The 21,864-nt window shown below is 34.3% G+C and overlaps 1 protein-coding gene and 1 long non-coding RNA gene across 3 annotated transcripts; one reads left to right on the top strand and one right to left on the bottom strand.

Moving 5' to 3' along the window:
* Positions 1 to 2,277: 2,277 nt before the first annotated feature.
* Positions 2,278 to 3,865, bottom strand: LOC138135409 (uncharacterized). Its single transcript, XR_011160971.1, has 3 exons — positions 3,622 to 3,865; positions 3,481 to 3,565; positions 2,278 to 3,421 (listed from the first exon to the last, which is right to left on the bottom strand). It is a non-coding gene; the product is annotated as an uncharacterized lncRNA (long non-coding RNA).
* A 9,414-nt stretch (positions 3,866 to 13,279) lies between these two features.
* On the top strand, positions 13,280 to 16,318 carry LOC138135003 (uncharacterized). Of its 2 annotated transcripts, XM_069053631.1 has the most exons (4): positions 13,280 to 13,424; positions 13,477 to 13,971; positions 14,918 to 15,225; positions 15,281 to 16,318. In XM_069053631.1, exons 2-4 carry the CDS (start codon positions 13,479 to 13,481, stop codon positions 15,809 to 15,811), a joined length of 1,332 nt encoding a protein of 443 aa, XP_068909732.1. In that variant the 5' UTR covers positions 13,280 to 13,424; positions 13,477 to 13,478; the 3' UTR covers positions 15,812 to 16,318. The 2 variants fall into 2 exon arrangements, with proteins under 2 accessions (XP_068909732.1, XP_068909733.1); XM_069053632.1 differs by having other exon boundaries at positions 13,290 to 13,971.
* The last annotated feature ends 5,546 nt before the right edge of the window (positions 16,319 to 21,864 follow it).

Genomic DNA, 21,864 nt, shown 5'->3' on the forward strand with positions numbered 1-21,864 from the left:
GCTTATTTCATGGTGTATTATTACTGGAAATTATTATTGCACGTAAAAAAAGGATAGAGATTTGCATAATATTAAAATGGGTGATATGCCGATGTAATTTGTACCCTTGTATAAGTCCCCTTTCCGTAAGCTGTTAGCTCAGGTAGCATGTAGGGTTGGTTGTCTACAACGTGAAATTTTAACGTTAAGAAATGACTTCATTTTTTTCGTTTTTTTTCAACTAATATTCAAGTAGGAAACACCACTTTTCGTCTGCGTCATATTCATAACAATATCTAGTGAATGACGTGAGATATTTTCGATATCTCTTTTCATTTTGCCTACACAGCTTCCAAGCAGAGCATTTTATTTGTGGTTTTTCAACAAATTCGTCAAAACAAAATTATATTTTTCTCTTCATAGTTCACTAATAGAAATGTTCATAATTTATGTAGTAAAGAGAGAAAACGTTCATCTCGTACTGTTTTCTCAAAAAACGTGATCGAAAATCCACTTTTTCGACCGTTTCAAACTCAGGTAAACGCGACCCTTAATTTTGACATTGACAAATGTTTATTAAAAAAAATTCACTATATACGCTTTTACACGAGTGGTGCGTTCTCAATAGAGTCTCCAACGCCAACTTCGACGCCAAATTTTAAAAAACTCCCTTTACATTATTGTAATAGGTATTTGAATATTTTTCAACTACTACGAACGCACTTTTCCATTGGAACTTTCAAAAATCCCTAAATTCAACTTGACGGCGGAAAATTAACCAAAGACCACTCACCAAGTACTATTCCGGACACGGAATCTTGACCACGACTGACATTTAACTGACAAATATGTGTGAACTGGCCTTTATTGAATATAACCCAACTTTTGACTCGATAATGCCATTTCCCTGCGTTTTTGATGTCACAAGAAAAACTTCAAAGTGATTTTTAATAATTGTCATTTATTAATGACACTAATGACTGGTTTACATCATTTTTTTAGAAATGTCTAAAAAATGTTGGCCAAGATTCCGTGTCCGGAATAGTACCAAGATAAAGAATGGAGTATAAAGCCGTTTTAAATTCATATTCAAGCGGATACGATAAAGAAAAAGCAAAGTGAAACTTCAAACAATTCCAATTTAACCTCACCTGCACAATTTTAGAACAATAATTTATTGATCAATAAATCTTACAAACAATTGAATTAAGAACCATTATTTGGTATTAAAATAATCCTTGACGTTGAAAGAATAATTTTGTGATGTTTAACTAGGGTTCCTACTTTTTGACCAATAACGACTGGTAATTGACCCATTAATGACCGGCCAACTTTGACCAAAAATAAATGACCGGTCATTTATTCATCATCGCTATTTGACAGTAATATCAGAGGTAATATGGAAGAAGTTAACAATCAATTTACAGGTTAGGTGGTGAGATACCCGCTTTTGAATTCAAACTAACCACCAATAAAAGATGGTAGTACCGATGTCGGTACTATGGCGGCCAAAAAAATTTGGCCGTCACTTTCTTGACATTCAAGTAAAGTGTAAATAAACCTTTAGGAATCGTAACCCCACTTTCGATTCTTGTCATTTTGACAATCAATTTAAACTGTTTGCAGCTCAGATATTCCAAAAATCCGACATGAATGAACAAAATTAGAGCAATCGTACATAGATAACCTGAGGTAAACGTTCTGTGTAGTAGAAATGACAAAATAATTTTGAGATTTGAAATTTACCACCCAAAAAATAACGTTCATAATCAAGATGGTAATCATGATGACAATAAAGTACGGATTACAATTTTTTTTTTAATTGACAGATAATGACGGCCAAAATTTTTTGGCCCGCATAGTACCATCAGCGACCACTAGGGGGCGGGGGTGAAAGTCAACAGGCATAGACAACACAGTAAACCTATAGAACGCAAACTCCTATGCATTTTCCTCGTTTTTTTGAAAACGCACCCACCACAAGCCGTCAGGGGACGCTGCCGTTTTATAAAAATAAAAATCGCGGAAACTTGTGCCAAAATTTAAAAAATTATATTTTGACATATCAAGTCATAAGTAATAAATTTACTATTGTGAGACTTTGCACCGTGCAAAGGTATTATAAACCACAGACAATTAAACTATAGTAAGACGTCGCATTGCTACCCAATTTTTGGAAACACGATTCCAGCGCGGCGCGAGCAGTTGGCCGAACTAATTTTATAAAGCATGCTTGATGGAGTTGTTTAAATTAATAATTTTGTCCTCATTTAATATTAATTTCAAATGTAAAATGTCTTTAAAATGCACAACGTTTTATTAATTATAAGAAAAATTAACAATAAATGAATTAAATTAAAAACTAGAACCAAAACTAAAATTAAATATTCTGAAAATCCCCATTTTCTTCGTAAGTAACATGTCTTTGACGATTTTTTTTTAAATTCTCTTCTTACGTCCTGCAGTTTTTTTTTATAAATGATCAAATTGATTGATGCATCCAACAATTTTGTTTTAATTTCCAGAAAATGGCTTTTACAAATAAACCATGAAAATTAATTTTTCGTTCTAAGGCGATACGTAATTTCTTTCCAATACTTCTTTTATTCAAAAATACACTTAGATCGTAAATTTTGGCAACACAACACACAACTCTTCTGTTATACATATATACATAGTGGGTCGATAAAAACGGTACCAATTTTGTACGCTCATATTTTCCTGAGTTATTATCTGTTTTTAATGAGTAATATACCAGTGAAAAGCTCAATATTTATAGAAAAGGTTGTTGTTGTCAAGAACTCAAAAATTGTGCGTCACAACATGAAGACATGCAAAAATTCTCTCAATTATAAGTTTTACAGATATGGTTCAATATGCTCCCCATTTTTATTAGCTACCATTTGCAATCGTCTTCACTAGTGATTGATGGAGCAACATCAACATCGCACCGAGTGGCACAAACAATCATATACCTTGAGCTGAAGGCTCCTGAACAATTAACGGAATGCTGGAATCAGCTACCTCAGAGACAAATATGTAGCTTCTGCAATTGGGGACGGACAAAGACGATTACAAATGATAGCTAATAAAAATGGAGGGCATATTGATTGAACCATATCTGGAAACTCGTAATTGAGATAGGTAATCTTCAAAACCAGAATTTTTGCATGTCTTCATGTTATGACGCACAACTTTTGAGTTAGGACTATCTCTGCACAGCAAGAGGCCTTCATCTTTTCTATAAATATTGGGTTTTTCACTGGTATATTAATCATTTAAAAAACTTAATAACTCAGGAAGATATGAACGAACAAAATTTGTACCGTTTTTTTCGGCCCACTGTGTATTTTAGTTTCAATTTTAACTTGTCATGCTCCTTAAAAGAATAGGTACCGGGGGCACACACTATTGTTTGGTTTCTTTTTGTCTTGAATTGAAACTGAAAGTATAACTTTATTAAGAAGTTTCATCACTTAAGTTTTTACCTTTATAACTTACGTAGCAGATTCACAAATTGCCCAAAAAGTAGAAAATGCTATTTTTGTCCTTTCTTTATTGTTTTCTTATTGACAATTTCTCAATACTGAAAACGTTGGCTATTGTAATTACTTTCATTTAATAAATGACACTAATTCCTACCTTTTTATTCACAGAAAGTCTTACCTATATCTTTAAAAAGTACATTTTTATTTTTTTCAGAAAAGTGTCACATTTGACAAATATTTTTTGACTGTTTTAAATACAACGGTAATAGTCGAAATTTTACGAATAAATACGACGGAGTGTTTTGGCCAACTGCGTGCGGAGCAGCACCGTCGAAGCTATTCCAACATTATTATATGGGATTGAAGTGTCTTACTATAGTTTAATTGTCTGTGTTATAAACCATGTGGAACTCGCCATAAATTTCCAAATCCAATTAAATATCCTGGGCGTTTTATGGAATGTATTAAAAAGCAGTTATATACTTTGGAGCCTATGAAAGTGTTGGTATAACAGCTACACTGTGTATGGACTTCATTTTTCCAGCAAAGACTTCGACACGAACGAATGTGGCTGTACCCTCGATACAAGATACAACTTCCCTCCTTTTCCAGTCCAGATTTACTTCCAGTAATAGCAAAAAAATATTGATAATTATATTTTAACTGAAAAGTACTTTTTATAGAATTTTCATCCGATCTACTGATCTACGACCTTTCTACTGAAGACACTATAATTGTGTAACTCCTGTTTTATATAGTAATGACGATGAAGATATAAATTCTTATGATGTGAAAGTCTCAAAAAGAAAATAAGAAAAGCTGAGCATATTCAAAATTATAAAAAGGCAGAATGTCGATCCAAAATTCGGGTTGCAATGTACCGAAAACGTATAAAACTTCATGCAAAATTCGATGTCAAAATAAAGAGCAAAGCAATGCAAGGCAAGGATGCGATAAATTTCTGTTTGCCGCAATTGAGGAAAAGAAAGACCAAACCAAAATTTATAAAAATGCAATCGAAATGTATCGAAAAAGATTGAAAATAATAACTTCGAAATAAATGTTGTCTTTTAGTTTAATAAATAAATTACTTTAAATTAAAATAAATAAAAAAGCCAGGATATCCAGCTGGCTGTGTCTTATTTTGCACCTACCACAAGCCAGTAGATGGCGTCGGGGCACAAAAAACTATGGGAGTTTGCGTTCTATAAGTTTACTGTGTTGTCTATGTCAACAGGGGATGAACGGACATGTTTTTTTTTTGGGACACTTTTGGTCTTGACTGCAGAGTAGTGCAGAAGTACTGTGTATTGTGTTTTTTTTTATTTTTATGTATGTGTTATTGGTTGTTACCACTTTTCTATCCCAAATTGAAAGTGTTCTTAGATAGCTCTGTCAACAAATATTTGTCGCGTTTCTTTTTTTGTTTGCTTTTTCCAGTTTGCTGTAAATGTAAATTCTTGACCTTACCGCGAGGGTCTCTCTCTGTTTGAGGGGTTTTGTTTCCTCTAACCTCCAAGCGTTGAAGACGACCTTCGTGAAATTTCGTGACGATGGTCGTTGGGCATCAGATGCTTCATAGGCGTCGGTGTTCCGTCATTTTACTGAGATTTAGTTTTTTACACGTGAACCGGTTGGTGAATTGTCTTTGTATTTTTTCAGTTGTATAACTCAGATCTGTTTTTATTTTGAACTAAATATTTACGGTCGTCTTCCTACAATTCCTACAAAAATTGTTCCCAGAAAAAAGTGAAAAGGACGCCACTGGAAAGGTGAAATATCTGCGTTAACTTCGGTTTTGCTCGGCTCATCTGGAGACCTTTTATTAGGTCTACACAAAAGCGCGGTCGTAGCCACTTTTTTGAAGAGTGCTCCCTCCATATCCCTCTACAGATCAGGTCTATTTTCCCCAAGTCTGTGGAGCTTGACAAGCGCGTTTTGTTTTTTTTTGCTTTGAAATAGTCATATTCACTTCAACCGATGAACTTAGAGTACCTCAATTTGTTGACTTAACGTAAAGCAGTTAGGATTTTTCCCTTAGCACTAAATCACGGGTAGGCGGAAAATGTTAAAAGTCGTAAGGATAGGTGCCACAGACCGCCGGACCACCCAAAGCCACTCACTCCTTCTGTAGCGTATTTTCCGCATATTGTAAATTAACTTGGAAAAGAGACAAAGTATGCTCGCTCCCGCTCGAACGGTCCGAAGTAACTGTTTTGTTTGTAATGTACATGACCCTTCTGTTTTTCTGAATTTTGAATTGTGTTGTTTATGAAATCAGGTTTGCTCAACTTACAATAACTGTCTCGTTCACGTGGTTGCTTCGGATTTGTTCGTATTTTCAGGAGAGGTTTTTAGCGGAGCCTCATTCGGGGGTCTAGCGGAATGGCCAGAGCTCACCATTTTCCTAGAGTTCTAAATGAGTAGTCTTCTCACATTTGGGGAGACTTGGGTGCCCTCTCCCGAGATGTTTATTATTCATTAATCCCAGCGTTAACAAAAATCATAATTCATAACATTGAATAAATAGCTGGTTATAATTATTTTGTTGGTTTTATTTGCACTCTTCTGTGTGGTTCACAAACCCTGGTAGTGTTTAATTTCGCGGGTTTTATTTTCATTGCGTATGTTGGTAGAAAAAAAAAGGTGGCCGCTTGGTGGGATTTTTGAATTGCCCACTCGGTTCATCACATTACTGTGATCCACACGGCCTCCTAGATTCATAAGAGACTCGTCTCTTATGTTTATTATAAAAAAAAAAAAAAAAAAAAAAAAAAAAAAAAAAAAAAAAATTATTATTATTGTTTTATAGACGTGTTTTCAACATAGTTTTAACGCACACATAAAGTTGACTCAAGTTGCAAAAAACCACTTGTCATTTGCAACAGCATTTTTTCAATATTTGTGAACCAAATAAAGGCACAAAACAACCAGAAAATCATAGTTTGGATTTAATATTTTCCATATAAGTACAGTTTTAAAGTAATTTCAAACGACTAATGCCATAAAATTGCTGTTGCAAATCCAAATTGGTTTTTTGCAACTTGAGTCAACTTTACATCTGACACTTTTTCAAAGTCTCAAATCACAAACATTTTTATGAACGGTAAATTTAATCTCAATAATTTGTTTTTCTTTTTTTTTCTATTTGTCTGTGAGTGCAAGTTACAAAAATTTTCAATGACAGGAAGTTCTAATTTTTAAATAAGTGTCTCACCGTATGTCTCACTCACATTTTACCATGAACAGGACAATGAATTAGTGGATTTCCAGAAAGATATGAGGCCAAGATATTCTTCAAAACAAAATTCATATTTTCCTTTGGAATGCTTGGTAGAATTTCTACTATTGTTGAAATTATTGTAAATTGTATAGTTTGCGAACGAGAAATTGGAATTTTAGCTTCTTCACTTGCAATGGGTTTAGGGTAGATTGTAAAGATTATAATTATGAAGATTTACGATAGTGGTAACGGTAAGTTTATTTACCTAGTAGTTACTAAAAAGGGGTGCCGAATATCGGCAAAATGCAGATTGTTTGTCCCTCCTGGAATGAACTGCTCATAGTCGTAAATCTTCATTATAATCTATAATGTTTATAACCTACCCAAAACCCATTGCAAGTGAAGAAGCTACATTTCCAATTTCTCATTCCCAAACTATACTAGACCCACAATATCTTAGTAATAAATTAATTCCAGTAAAGGGATTTTCTTTTTCGAATTTGAATCTTGTAAATGTGACAAGCAATAATCACATCCATGGATTGCCTCCGTTATTTTCATAATTAAGTAGCCACATAAAAAAGCCGTTGCCGCCGTCTCAATTTGAAAATTGGTACTTGGCAAATAGGTAAAAGAAGACAATTTTTCTAGTTTTTCCAGAGAACTATTTTGTAAGGTGACTGAAATATTGACATTTGTCCTTGAATTTTCGAATCTTGGTAAAATTTTACTACTTGCATATTCTGCGGCATTCATGATATTACCAGTATGATCTCTCAGTCCTATCTTCCATGCCCCATTTAAAGTGATATTATTGGGTAGATTATGATAAGAAATGTTAACTTTATGTCGTGAACTATATAATACTTACAACATTTTTTCTTTGTTTGTGGTATTTTTTAAAGTTTCGACTGCACTTAGTTTTTCAAAATGACAATTTATTATATAAAATGTCATTATTCATACCTATTTTTATAATGTATACAGGGTGATTTACGAGGAATAATGAGCCCGATGGAATAGAAAATGCAACCCGCAATTCATCAGGAGAAAAACCCGGACATTTACCGCTTCGATGTCCGGCTTTTTGTTGCAATGTATTGTGGGTTGCATTTTCTATTCCGTCGGGCTCATTATTCCTCGTAAATCACCCTGTATATTCCAACTTAAAAAAAACGATGCTTGGCCATGACAATCTGACAGATTTCATCCTGTATATCTGAATAAAAGTTTGGTTAGGAATTCTGAAAATTTTGAAGGCCATACTTATGTTATGTTATATAGGAATTGAAAAAAAAAGACAAATCAAAATGTAAACATCTGGTGGAGGCTTTAGTCGTTGAATGAGTTTCAAGAACGTTTGCTTTAGTTTAACAAGCAGAAAATGGATAAGTTCTCCAAAATGGAATCACTTTTTTTAAAAGACATCTACACTTTAACCTCCTCCATTATTTCATCTTTATCATTAGATTCCGAATCATCTTCTAATGTTTAGCCCACGAATAATTTCGTTCAGATCTCTTTTAAAAATGGTTCCACTTTTCTGATTTTCCTTTATTTGTTGTTCTAGTATTCTCCAGACCCTTTTTTTTGTAATGATAATATATAACAGATCTTCCCACCTATAAATTAATTATACAGTTCAGGATTTCATCGAATACAAATTCATTGTTCTCACATTGAAGATATGATATTTATGCTGTCACAGCAAATTGTCAAATTTCAGCGGTGTCTCGTTGGCGCTGTCATTTTGAATCGTCAACACCGTGTGTGGTTTATTTGCTCTTTCGTCTTCAAGTGAGGTATTTTGTTGTGTTTAAAACTTCTTAATTATCTGGGATAAGTTAGTTTGTTGGTTTGTATTGACTAAGTTCTGTATTGTTAACCTCCGAGTAATGTGTGTTTTGTTCGTTATTTCTTGCTTAACTATTTTTTTTTTGTGGTGTTTAAACTTTCTAAGTTTTTAAGATTAGTTAGTTTGTTGTTTTAGTTTGTTTCTGTTCTATAAGTTCCCTATTGTTTACCTTCGAGTGCCTTTTTTAAGTGACATTTCTATTTATAAACATGAATCCCTTGAGTGATATCACGAACAATATCTAGACTGATGCAAAGGTATGAAGATAATATTTTTAATTTAATTATATTGCTTTAAAACTGTTTTGTAGGTAACCCGAAGCTATTTGACTGTAGCTGGCAACCCAGCAGCCCAGAGGATGATGCAAGTTCTTATTCATTTTTCATAAATGAAAAACTTACGCCTGAAAGTCCACTGGAGGCTGCTTTTCATACCTTATAACATAAAATAGTATTATATCATAATTTTATTGACATCATCATTGATTAGGTCAGATTAGTCAAGGGTCAAAAGTATTTTTCTTAAAGGTCACTGCGAGATGCTAACGAGTTAGCAAAAACACAGTGTCAAAGTGTGAAGGTGGTCCAACTAAAACATCATCAAGAAAGTTGACGAGGCAGCGTTCCAGAAGAGTTACAGCAGACTTGCGTTGCAATATTAAGCAAGAAGTTCATCTTGTACTCAATGATATGGTGCAGAGCAGTAAGACAAGGGTGTGTACTGTAAAGCTAGTTTTCTTTTCAATGAAATATTTCTTTTTTCAATTTTCAGTTTTCTACCGCCACAGGCTCTTCTGATGATTATTCAATAAGTAAAGTTAATATTCCAAAATATATTTTAATAAGACAAATTGAATTCGGACTGGCGCACGATAGTCGGTCATTCAGACAAACGTCTGCAGGAAGTCTCAGGATTTAATTTAACCTTCACGATCTCGTTGTAAATTTTTGTTTTATGTTTATATTACCTACGTATTATGTCTTAAACTCGAGCAGCACTGTCCATAATTTTGTGTAAGTCAGAAATTTAATTAGAAATTAACCAGTTACTGCAGGTGAAAACAAGAACGTATTTGATTTTATTTATTTGAAAAATTAAATACAGGCGTCCTTCAACCCAAGGAATTGTTTTATTTTAACTCCTAGCCCCCTGAGAAGTTCCCCATATTTTGCTTCACGAACTGATCTTCCGCTATTTTGAACACAACAATTTCGTAGACATTTCACGACCAGCAAAATTAAGTCGTTTGATTTCGCATTGATATAAGTATAAGGCATGGCAAAGATATAAGCGTTCAGAACGAATTCATGCCTACAATATTTTTAAACAACTCAGAGCCGAGGTTAAAGTGAAAGAAAGACACGCATACAATAATTACGTGACTAGGATGAGCGCCAGTGTCAAAGCTAATCCTAAATACTTTTGGAGTTTTGTGAACTCGATAAAAAAATCCACCTCAATTCCAGACGTCATGAATTATGATGGGTCTATATTAAAAGATCCTAAAGATATCGTAGATAAGTTTGCTGGGTACTTCTCGAAATCATTTATGGTAAATAATAAAAATTAACAATCTAATCAACGTCCTACTGAACTTGTGAACAAAAACGTGTTATACTTAAACGATATATCTGATGATGATGTACAAAAAGCTATAAAAAAGCTGAAAAATAGTCAAACGGCGGGCCCTGACCAGATACCCTCTTTTTTACTTTGTGACTGTAAAACAATTTTCTCAAGTCCCCTAAAAATAATCTTTAATCTTATTGTTAAAACTTCCGTGTTTCCAGCTAAGTGGAAGGAATCTCGACTCTGCCCAATATTCAAAAATGGTGATAAATCCGATATAACCAACTATCGGCCAATAGCAATAATCAACAACTTTGCTAAAATTTTTGAATTTATTCTGTTTGAAAGAATATATCACCACATATCGTCAAACATCTCTGTTAACCAGCATGGCTTTATGGCTCGAAGATCTACCGTCACTAATTTGGTTTCCACCACGCAATTTTTGTGTGAAAGTTTGGATGCGCACGGGCAGGTTGATGTTATATATATGGACCTGTCCAAAGCATTTGATCGCGTGAATCACAGGTTACTGCTTTATAAATTAGATGATTTCGGTTTATCCGATGGGTTGATTTTGCTCATTGAGTCATATCTTCGGGAAAGGGTTCAGTTTGTTCAATATAGACGCTTCAGATCTGAATCTTTCTCTCAAACTTCAGGGGTTCCTCAGGGTTCTGTCCTTGGACCCGTGTTTTTTAATATATTTATCAATGATCTGACCTCTTTATTAAATGAAAATTTTCAAATGTATGCTGACGATTTGAAGATTTATCGTACAGTTTCGACACTTAATGATTGTTCTAGGTTGCAGAAAGATCTTGACATCATTCAAAAATGGTGCAATGACAATGATCAGCTAATCAATACTAAGAAGTGCTATGTGTTGACTTTCTCAAGGAAGTTAGACAAAATTATATGTGACTACTGGATAGGTGGGGTAAAGATACTGCGTGCTACTGAACTCAGGGATCTTGGAGTTGTCTTCGATTGTGGTCTCACTTTTCGCAATCATATTGAATATGTGACATCTGCTGCCTACAAATCTCTGGGTTTTGTTCTTCGTAACAGGAGATTATTCCATAGTGCTGAGGCAATTGTATCGCTTCATAAGGCTTATGTGCGATGCAAATTGGAGTATGCTGATATCGTTTGGTCACCAATATACAATAACCACACCTGGGTCTTGGAGAAGATTCAAAGACATTTTGCTAAATTTTTAGTATTTAATGAAACTGGTCAATACCCACCTAGGGGACTTCAGCAGGAAACCCTTTTAGAATGTGTTCAGCTTCACTCATTGGCGAGTAGACGGGATTTTGCTAAAATCAAATTTCTGTCGGATGTCCTCAGCTTTTCTGTTGAATGCCCCTACCTTTTGTCAAAGCTTCTTATTAAGGTTCCTGCTTTTAATTGTAGAAGATGTGAAGTTTTTGAACTAAGATCTGCGAGGACAAATGTTCTACTAATGTCACCGTTATACCAGATGGTTAACAGCTGTTCAACCAAAGCTGACTCCAATAAAATCGACATATTCTTTACAAGACCCTCTGAACTTAGGTCTGTCCTGACATATGCCTCTTAATATAGCAAGAATATATGTAAGCTGGCAGTAAGTGTGATTCCTAATGGGAGAGTAGTATCATGCTGCTACTCATTCCACTTACTGCCTAACTAATGATAGCTTGCCTGTAATTAGGTCATTACCTGTTGGCAAGCTTAACTAAATAATAATAATAATAATAATATAAAATTGATATATAAACGATCTTGTTGGTTGAGGTTATACTTTTAAATATTCTTGACGCAAGTAGTTATCAAGAGTAGGTACACGTCTTCGTGTAAAATACTGCAACTGTATATATATTTACATTCATTTTATCTCTTATTCGTTAAGGTACTTCATTAATTAGAGCATAATTTCAGGGCACAAAATGTTACTGCTTGAAGGACATATTTCAAATTTTACGCGCGCTAGGTACTACTTTCTCTGCGTAGAATTTAGTGATTTTTATGTCAACCAATCTCTCGCTGGACAAACTATAACTTTATTTACTTTTTGTTTTAGAATCATCTTGCAACATAGCACTTCAAATTTAGTTAGAAAAGATTTACAACCAAAATGAAATGAATATAAAGTCCATTCAAAAATCAAAAAACCACCACCTGTTGCTTTAGGTTGGTAAAATTTAAAAAACCCAAGGTAGCTATTTTTTCATACTATGTTGGTGACCATCAATTATGACATTTATTTGATTCAAAATAAAATTCAATTGCTTTGAATTCCGTTCATATTGTTTTATTAGCAGCACGTTTCATTTATTTATTGATTCTTATTATTTTTAATTAAACATGCCCAGAAAAACAAGACATTTAATAAACACTTAACCTCAAAATTTCAATTCTCACCAAATTTTACACTAAACAGCGTTGCCGATGGTAATTATCGAGAAAAATGCGACGTTGGTGGTTTTTTGATTTTTGAATGGACTTTAACTACTACTTTCCTCAGTACTGCCAATTTAACAAAATTAAAGCATGGCAACCTATCGTTTTTTTTAAAGATGGAATAGATTATATCTACAGGGTTATTCTAAATGATTGTAGTCGAAGTAGGCCACGCCCATGTTATTACGTTTTTGCCGCTTTCATGTGAACTGTCAGTTGTGTCGCTGTCACTGTCATTTTTTAGGTGAAAAGTGCGGTGATGAGAATTTTATTTATTTTTGTTAAATTAACGATTGAATCCAGAAATATTGAGTTGTTCTACAATCAATTTTAAAAATATTGAGTTGTTTTGCACCCAATTTAACACATCATTTTGATGATTTTTTTATGTGGAGCGGCAATCATAAATTTTACATTCAGTTTTTACGCCTACTTGGACTACAATGATTTAGAATAACCCTGTAGTTGCATATACTAATATATGGGTCACATTAAAGTCGCTAGATGGACATACTATACGGGGAATTTCGGTAATTTTCAAAAACAGAGAACAGACATTTACCGAATTCGAATGGGACAGGCCGGATAAAAGACGAGTCTCTTATGAATCTAGGAGGCCGTCCTGTGATCACTTCAACTGATCGTGACCTGTTGAACTGAAATAAAAATTAATAACCAGGTTAATATCAATGACGTATTTCATGACGTCACTGCAGATACCGGTCTCGCGGTCTCTCACGAAAATAACACTTTGTGTGACGTGTTAGATTGAGGTTATGCACAATCCAAAGAAAATAACGTAAACATTTGAAATTTGAAATTCCAATTGTGAAATATTTTTTTAAGAAACTTGTACAAAACCGTAATGTGACATTGCCCGAGGTGCGATTATTATGAACTAAATTGCTTTGTAGAAATGGATAAAGGCAAAGAGTTACTTGGCCTACCAACAGAGAATCCGTCAGTGGCTTGGAAAATATTTAAAGCCTTTGTATTAGACGACCAAATCAGCGTTACTGAAGATGAACTTGTGTCGTACGTTATCGACGACTTAAAATTAAATTTGAATGAGTTACCAGAAGGCATGTATGAGTGTGGGCATTTGACAGTGATACTGTTAGCTTACATGAATATTTGGCCAGGATGGAATGACATAGGTGATTTTCTGGCAGGAAAGTTGAAAAAGGAGCTTTATTTTGAAAGGTTTCAAAAGTTTATGCTTCACAAGATGAGTACACTTCAAGGAGTATATACTTCTGCTATGAGAGGTTTAGATGACCAAGTGGCAAAGTCTCCACTTGAATTTAATAGATCTAATAATAAAAGTGATCCAGAGTTTTGCTCTCACGCTATCTCAATTCAGTGTCCTGCAGCTATGCTGAGTACTATTGTGTTTTCGAACGTAGGTGGTAAGTGAAATTGTTATATTTTATTTTACATGTAGGTATTTTCTCTGTCTTCACAAATTTGTTCATTTTTGTAATATTGATAGTACACTGACCGGCACAAAAAACGACTCATTATGATTTCGTTATTAAATGATCTTAAAGTTATATTTGTGCTTATTTTTCTTTATTATAGTTAAATTGGGATATTTTCAATGATCGAGAGTGCTATGGTCATCATGGCAACTGAATTGTTTTGTTTAAATAAAATATTAGAAAATTTGCGCTACTTCCATGTTGTTTTTGTCGGTTGATTTACATGTTAAAAAATTTAATTTGACAATACGAGATACTAATTCAAAATGCTGTTCAAATTTTGGCAATTTTTCATAACATACATTTTTTTCTAAAAAATTACTTTTATTTTTGTTTCATTAAAATTTTATTTGCTGTGTTTAATGTTTTGTTTGTCGGATATTCTTTGGCAACACTTATCAATACAACATGATATAAAAAAAAATTCTAAGACAATGAATTACTTAATTATATTAATGAAATTCAAAGTGAGTCGTTTTTTGTGCCGGTGAGTGTATTTGGTTACCTTAATTATAAATATTTTCGACGTATTTTTCATTAACATTAATGAAGTTGTATTTATTATAATTATTTTAGTTTGCAATTCTTGTTTGTTTGTCATTTAGCGACAAACTCAACCTTTCCTTGATTAAACTTCTCACATTTGCCCTGTTTATATTCTCTTTTTCTACTTCATGGTTTATTTTCTCTACATTGATTCATTATTCTTGAATTATTTAATTTTTCGCGCTCACTTTACCTGTCCAATTTCTACTTAATATTTTTCTAATTTACTCATTATTCGCATCCTACCTTTATAACCTCCGTCTTTTACAAAAACATATTCGATTTTCAATCGCTACGCTTACTCTTTCATTTTTTCATTATTTTTCAGACGATGTGATCATGAAGCAGCACCTGGCAAAAGCTTTGCAAGACTTGTCCACAACTCAACTGTTAAACTGGCCACACGTGGAGGTCACCTTTCAGACTGAAGACATCTGTTTCGTGAGGCGACAAGCAACAGAGTTCGTTCGTTATTTAAACTTTCGAGTACACGAATCCAACGAATCCAGCCAAAGCATAATCGAACATGTAGAAACCCGATGCAGTGACGGACATCAGGAGAACTGCTGCTACAGTTACACTTTCCTGGAAAAGTACATGGAAGTGTACATGGAGGCTTTAACTTCAACAGCAAAAGTAAGATCTTTAGTGAACAGTTGTTTTTGTGGATTTTTTATTGTTATTTTTCCAGGTGAGTCCTTCGAAGTTGGAGGAGATTCAGACAATCCTCTCTCAATTCCTGGAAGACGTGAGATACATAGACGTGAACAACAGTATCGCGACCAACACGGTCGTGCTGTTCAGACTATCACGTTTACCGTTCATCAGGAACAAGAGATTGATGTGGAACAACGAAGCGGAGGCAGACGAGCCGAGAGTGGGTTACTGCGAGGTGATGACCCCAAAAATAGAATTGGAGTTGCTCTACTTCAGGGCCGAACAGAAGGACACTCCCGTAATCAGCTTCGAACACACTGACAAAATAAAAGCTAGCCAGAGTACGAGTGTGATTTTACCAGAGATATCGTACAAGTGCACCTACTGCCGGTTGGAATACAGCGGTCAAGATTCGAAAAAGAAGATGCTTGATCACCTGAAGAACGACCACAAGATGGAACAACATGTGCGTTGCATTCTCTGCAAGAAACAGTTCAGCGTGTTGAACCTGGCGGCGTGTCGGTGGAGACACAGATGTTGTCAGTCGACGTCGACCGCAAAATAAATAATATGATTTGGCCGATTTTGTTTGTCGGGTGAAAATGCAACACACGCAACTATCCTGCCGCCGAAAGTTTGACTGTTACATATCCACCCTAAATGACTTTACTTTCAAATTACAAATATGTATAAAATTTAAAAAAACGAATTGACGCAGCGGTACAAAATACTATATCATGATTGGAAGAGTGTAAAATACGGATTTCATAACGTCATTACAGTGAGAAACAACAAATTTAACTCACTCTTTTCTCTGATTTTACAGGAAAAGTAGGTACATCCAAATTTTATATTTCAGCCGAAATTTTCATCTTGAACGGACCTTTATGAAATCCGTCGTTACGTTGTTGTGGGGTGTTCTCCAATTCGTGATATTTATCGTAATGTGTAATAGATTTTAGATTGTTTCAATCGAATACCTTCATTAAGTTTTGTTAATGTTCAACCATAAAACTTTACAGAGATGTTTTAATTTAATTTATCCACTTTCAAATGAAATAATTTCATGCTATCCGACTCTATTATTAATCACTCCCATGGAGGTAGTATACTACCTCCATGATCACTCCTCAACTCAGTCTCGATAGGCCATAGACCCACGTTTTGGGGGCCAAAATGGAGGCAATACCTATCTACTTTTAGCGCCCGACGTGCGTGCTACCACCCACTCCCGGTGTCCAACATAAAACTTCGGGATAATTGTTCACTTTAACTACTTCTGGAATTTTCGCGTTTTTTCTGGCTAGACAGCCTCAGGGCGTCCTCCTAGATCGTGTCCCACCATTCAAACCTTGTGCAAATGCCTTTTTTTTTCTCTTGTTGTGTTTCAAGGTCGCGCCAAGTTTTAGTGTAACTAAAGGGTAAGGAAAATTTTCATTTGCACAAGGTTTGACTGGTGGGAAACGATGTAAGAGGACGTCCTGAGGCTGTCTAGCCAGAAAAAACGCGAAAATTCCAGAAGTAGTTAAAGTGAACAATTACCAACTTCGGGGTGTTCTTGTGCTATAATAGCTGTTTATGTAATGAGTACATAATACACGGTATTTTACGAATGATCCTGAGCCCGACAAAACTGAAAATGCAACCCACAATACATTTGCAACGCTAACAGATATTTTACTTATTGTTTTAAAATGAAATTATGAATCAATGACAGCTTTGCTTCCAATAATTTGATTTGCGACAACTGACATTTACGAAAAAGTTAAAATACTAGGGATATTTTCATATTTGATGGCGGAAACAAAAGACTGAGAAATGTCACAAATTTGTATTGTCAGTGTCAAATTTCTCAATGACGTTCGTGATTTCCACAGAAATGCAGCAAATTGGCAATAAGAAAATTACTCATCGTCGAACTAGAGACATAATTTGTAATACGTTTGATTATATGAAAATAACTTTTCCTTTTGAACCACTGACAAAAACTGGTTTCCTTAGAATTTATTTTTTCAATCTACTTGGCGAAAATTTAAATTTACCTAGACATTCCTTTTTACGGCGTTTATGAGAAATTTGACACTGACAATACAATTCTGTGACATTTCTCAGTCTTTTGTTTCCGCCACCAAATATGAAAATACCTCTACGATTAAAATGTATTCCAACGATGAAAAAAGAGACATGATCTTGATTTAATAGGTACATAGTTATAATACCTATTTAGACAACGTGTATTAGAAGTACAACTTTTTTTCATAAGTGTAGGCGGTTTAATCCACACGCGTGAAAAAAAGCACACATTAAATCAAAACCTATTTTAACTGTAATTTTATGTTCTTCCATTTTGGTCAAGTGCGGTGGCCAGTTGTGGTAACTAAGGAAACTACCTATATTTATGTTTATTGAAATTATCTGTGTCAGTTTTATGTCAATCTCAATAAAAATGAAAATGAGTGATTCAGATGAAGATCCTGAAATTAGTACCTACTAGTGGACTGAAGAAAGGTGGGTTTAATGTTACTAATTGTTCTAATTGTTATTTTAATTTTCATTTTAATAAATCACTTCTTTATAGAATATGTATATCTTTCATTCATGGATTAAAACCAAACAGTTAAAAAATATATTTTTTTGCATATCGTAATGAAAATGGCACTTTTTTACACGCAAAATAGTACTGAAAGTAGAACTTTTTTACACAAAAAATCGTAGTGAAAGTTGTACTTTTTTGCATTATTTTATTCCATTTCCTTGGAAATGATTGTCAAAGCATAGGTTTTACCTATTTTTTTTTTGAAATTTTTCATAAATCCTTTTGGACCAAATTTCTCAACTTACTTCGATATGCAAAAAAATAGTGTGTACAACACGTGATGAAAGTTCCTCTTTTCACTTCTTTGCTTCAATCAATCTGCAAATGCGTGAAAAAAGTATGACTTTCATAACTAGTTGTACAATAGTATATTGTATATCAAGAGTTGAAAATGAAAGATTTCACACGAGTTTGCAGAATTGAACCACAAGCCGTAGGCGCGTGGCTTAAGCAAACGAGTGTGAAATCGAATTTTCAACACGTGGTATACACGATATTTTTCCGACGACCACAAAAAAAAAAACGCTAATATTCGGCATCCCTTCAAACTTCAAATATTATTCGACAGAGCTGCGGACAAAACATACATTGGTGGCCATGGTTACTACAACTGTGTGCAATCATTTCATTGCGCACAGGCTAGAAGGTATCTGATTGGCTAACCAGTTTCATTGTACACGGGTTCGCTATTTGCATGCAATAGCCAACTTTCAATAATAGTTATTTGTGCGAATTTACGCATTTTTCATAGTGGTCGTCGGAAAATAACTATTTTTAATGGAATTTAAAAAAATGCGTCTGTCGTTGCGCGTTTATGCAGACAATAAACATTTTCCCAAAAACTTTTTGTTTTTTCACACTTTCATTTAACCAACCGAATATGATATTTATGTCAAAATTTACGAAACTGCAGTTAGTATTTCACGATTTTTAAATAAAAAAACAAATAGCTACGTTAGCATTGTAAATGTATTGTGGGTTGCATTTTCAATTCAATTCCTTCAGGCTCATTATCACTCGTGAAACACCCTGTGTGTGGTACTTGGCGGGGTCCAATTTGGTGATGCCGTTGCCAGTTTCTGGGGTTTGATTTTGTGGACTGTATTTTGGGTTTTCAATGAAAAATATAGCCTTTAACACACTGCTATATTAATTTTAAACTTTAACAACTTACACTTAAACTGATATATGATAAGTAAATCGAACTTGGGCAAAACAAAACGGCAAAAAGGCCGAGGCCTGGGTTGCGGTTAGTGTTGTAAGGAAGATAATAATCCGGTTATTAACCGGTCAATTGTCCGGTTAATAACGCCAAGTAAATTATCGTTATTAACCAGTTGGTTATTTATTTCAAATCAAAGCCAGTCCATTAATAAAGTACCGACACGATTTGACGTTTACATAAAAGGCAACCGTAACGATATTTTCGCTACAAGAGGCGCTGATATCGCTATTTTGACTGGCTTTGGTGAACATTTGTTCACCAAAACCCATGGATTTATTAGTAATAATTAGTAATTTATTAGTAATAATTAGTAATATATTACTAATAAATCCATGCCAAAGCCAGTCACAATAGCGATATCAGCGCCTCTTGTAGCAAAAAAATCGTTACGGTTGCCTTTTATATAAACGTCAAATTGTGTCGGTACTTTATTAATCGACTGGCTTTGTTTCAAATTTGCCGGCCGCGCCAATAGTTGAAACTGTACTTTCTTGTTCTGACACTTCTGACTTGACAGTTTGACAGTTCTTACTCCTTAATCTTAAAGAATCTAGTTAAAGACCAAAAACAAAGAAACCGACTTACAAAAGACACTCTAATGAAATTTGTATTTATAAAATTTAACTTGAATATTTGCAAAGACATGGTTAAGCTACACAGTGCAAAAGACAAGCGCTACAAGAAACAAACAATGGGCACTACTACCACAAATTCAAACACTACTACAACTGATACTGATACCTACTACTGATAGCAACAGCAATGAAGTTTTGAATGATGATGAGACTGATGAAATCCAATCTATCGGTTCCACCGTTTCCACATCTGAAGTAGAAGAAATTTTCTTGCAATATGATTCAGGGGGGGCTTCAGATAGTGATGAATAAATTACCAAAGATTGAGTTTTACTATAATTATGTATGATGTTGATGTACCTAAGTATGTCCTATGTCCAATTCAAATGTTTTAATGTTTATTTATTTTATGCTTTATGTTGTTTTTTTTTTTATGTTACAAGTTACAGTTTACAGTTCAATAGTTTTTTTTTTAACAGAATATAGATAGGTACATTTAATTTTTGTAATTAGCCTATTTAGTTCTGAGTTTCTGACTTCTGTATCTTCTAACTTGTATTGTGTAAGGCTAAAGGTTAGCTTAGCTACTCCAGCCTCCAGCACTCCACTAACCAAATTGGTTATAAAATCTCAATTGATAACTATAACCTCAAAATAATAATGCATAGTATGAGAAACATTATTTTTTCTTTGAAGGTAGAGAAGGTAAGGTAAGTAGGTGAATTTGATATTTTTTAAAAGCGCAAGTCAAGAGAAAGACAATAAAACCACTTTTATTCGATTTTGTTATTTACTTGATTTACTGGTTAATTAACATGTTAAAAATCCAGTAAATTAAATAAATTATGTAATTTACCGGTAAAGGAGAACGCACACTTTATATGTAATTGTAAAGACCACTCAAATGGGGATATTTTGACATCAATCGACGCGTCTTGAAATGACAAATATTTGATACCCTTGCGCCAAAACGCTAACTCTATAAATAAAGCCGCAATCTATAATTGAAAATCAAAAACTTCCATTTACTTTATATGAGTGTGAAAGAGAGCGGTAGATACCCTTCTCGGGTTAAACGGCCTACACATGTTACGATATGTCGTACCTACTACAGATCGTACGACACATCTGTCAGATTATCGTTCCAACAGTCGTCCGGCTGTTTTGCCTCCACACGTGCCGGTGAAATCGTTCAGATTTTAGTTTGCCATCCAGCATTTTACGAAGAACATGACACCTCCGAAGAAGATTGTTGTCTCACTTGTGGCCTTATTAATATTAGACAATAAGGAAAAACAGGAGAACGTGAAGAAGAAAAAACGGTCCAAAATACCATATTAAAACACATATAAGTTGCAGAAGGCATCTATTCAAGCACGAATTTGAAATTGAGTGCTTGAAGGATCTTTCAATGAGGTCTTTCAAGGACGAGTTTCTCCTTACAGCATTTTTAATTGACGATCAATTTTTTAATATAAATCTTAAGTGATTCAACATTTTAAAAAGGCTTGTAAAAATTACGTTTTTAAGACTTGGGTTATTGCATTAATGGGATTTTACTCTTCACCGTCTAAAATATCTGCATTTTGAATTTCACAAAAATCCGTTGGAAAATAAGCGAGATATTAGGCTCGAAAGTCTTGGCTGGGATTTATTATTTTTTTATTAAATTGAGCTTTTTTTAGTATGAGTGGGCCAGTTTAAAGGCCCACGAGTTCACACAGGAGAAAATTCTCAAATTCTGACAGTGTCAAAAAAAAAGTTATTTAAATTTACGGGCGCCAAAAAATTTTTGTATGCAACTCGTTAGTAAAGTATCTTTTTTTACTCAGCGCAGTCGCTTCGCTCGAATGGCAATTTCCTTCTCGTAAAAAAAGTATTACTTTACTCACTTATTACATAAATAACTATTTGAGTACTTCTGGTTGAATTTCGCGTAATTTGTTTAACAGTAATTCCTAGCTCGCGGGTCTCTTGTGTTTGTTTGCATAAGCTTTGGTTTTGACTTATCACAAAGTCAGCTGCTCGCGATAGATTTCGATAAATTCTTCTAAAAACCTCTTGCAATGGGCGCACTCGAATTCCCGTCTGACTTATTTCTTGTCATAAAGTAATGCAAGAATTCCCGTCAGGTAATTATCAACTGATATAATCCATAACTCGAGTTCCCGTCAAGGGTAAAAGAGCGCTTCAATCCCTTTCTTACCTACCCCTCTAGCCGT

Source organism: Tenebrio molitor, chromosome 7 (genome assembly GCF_963966145.1).
Source record: "Tenebrio molitor chromosome 7, icTenMoli1.1, whole genome shotgun sequence".
NCBI lineage: Eukaryota > Metazoa > Arthropoda > Insecta > Coleoptera > Tenebrionidae > Tenebrio > Tenebrio molitor.

Excerpts from the sequence above, each read along its gene's own strand:
- LOC138135003 (XM_069053631.1), top strand. The coding sequence starts at position 13,479 with ATGGATAAAGGCAAAGAGTTACTTGGCCTACCAACAGAGAATCCGTCA. Across the intron at positions 13,972-14,917 it reads TGTGTTTTCGAACGTAGGTG|ACGATGTGATCATGAAGCAG; the intron begins GTAAGTGAAATT and ends ATTATTTTTCAG. Across the intron at positions 15,226-15,280 it reads CTTTAACTTCAACAGCAAAA|GTGAGTCCTTCGAAGTTGGA; the intron begins GTAAGATCTTTA and ends TTATTTTTCCAG.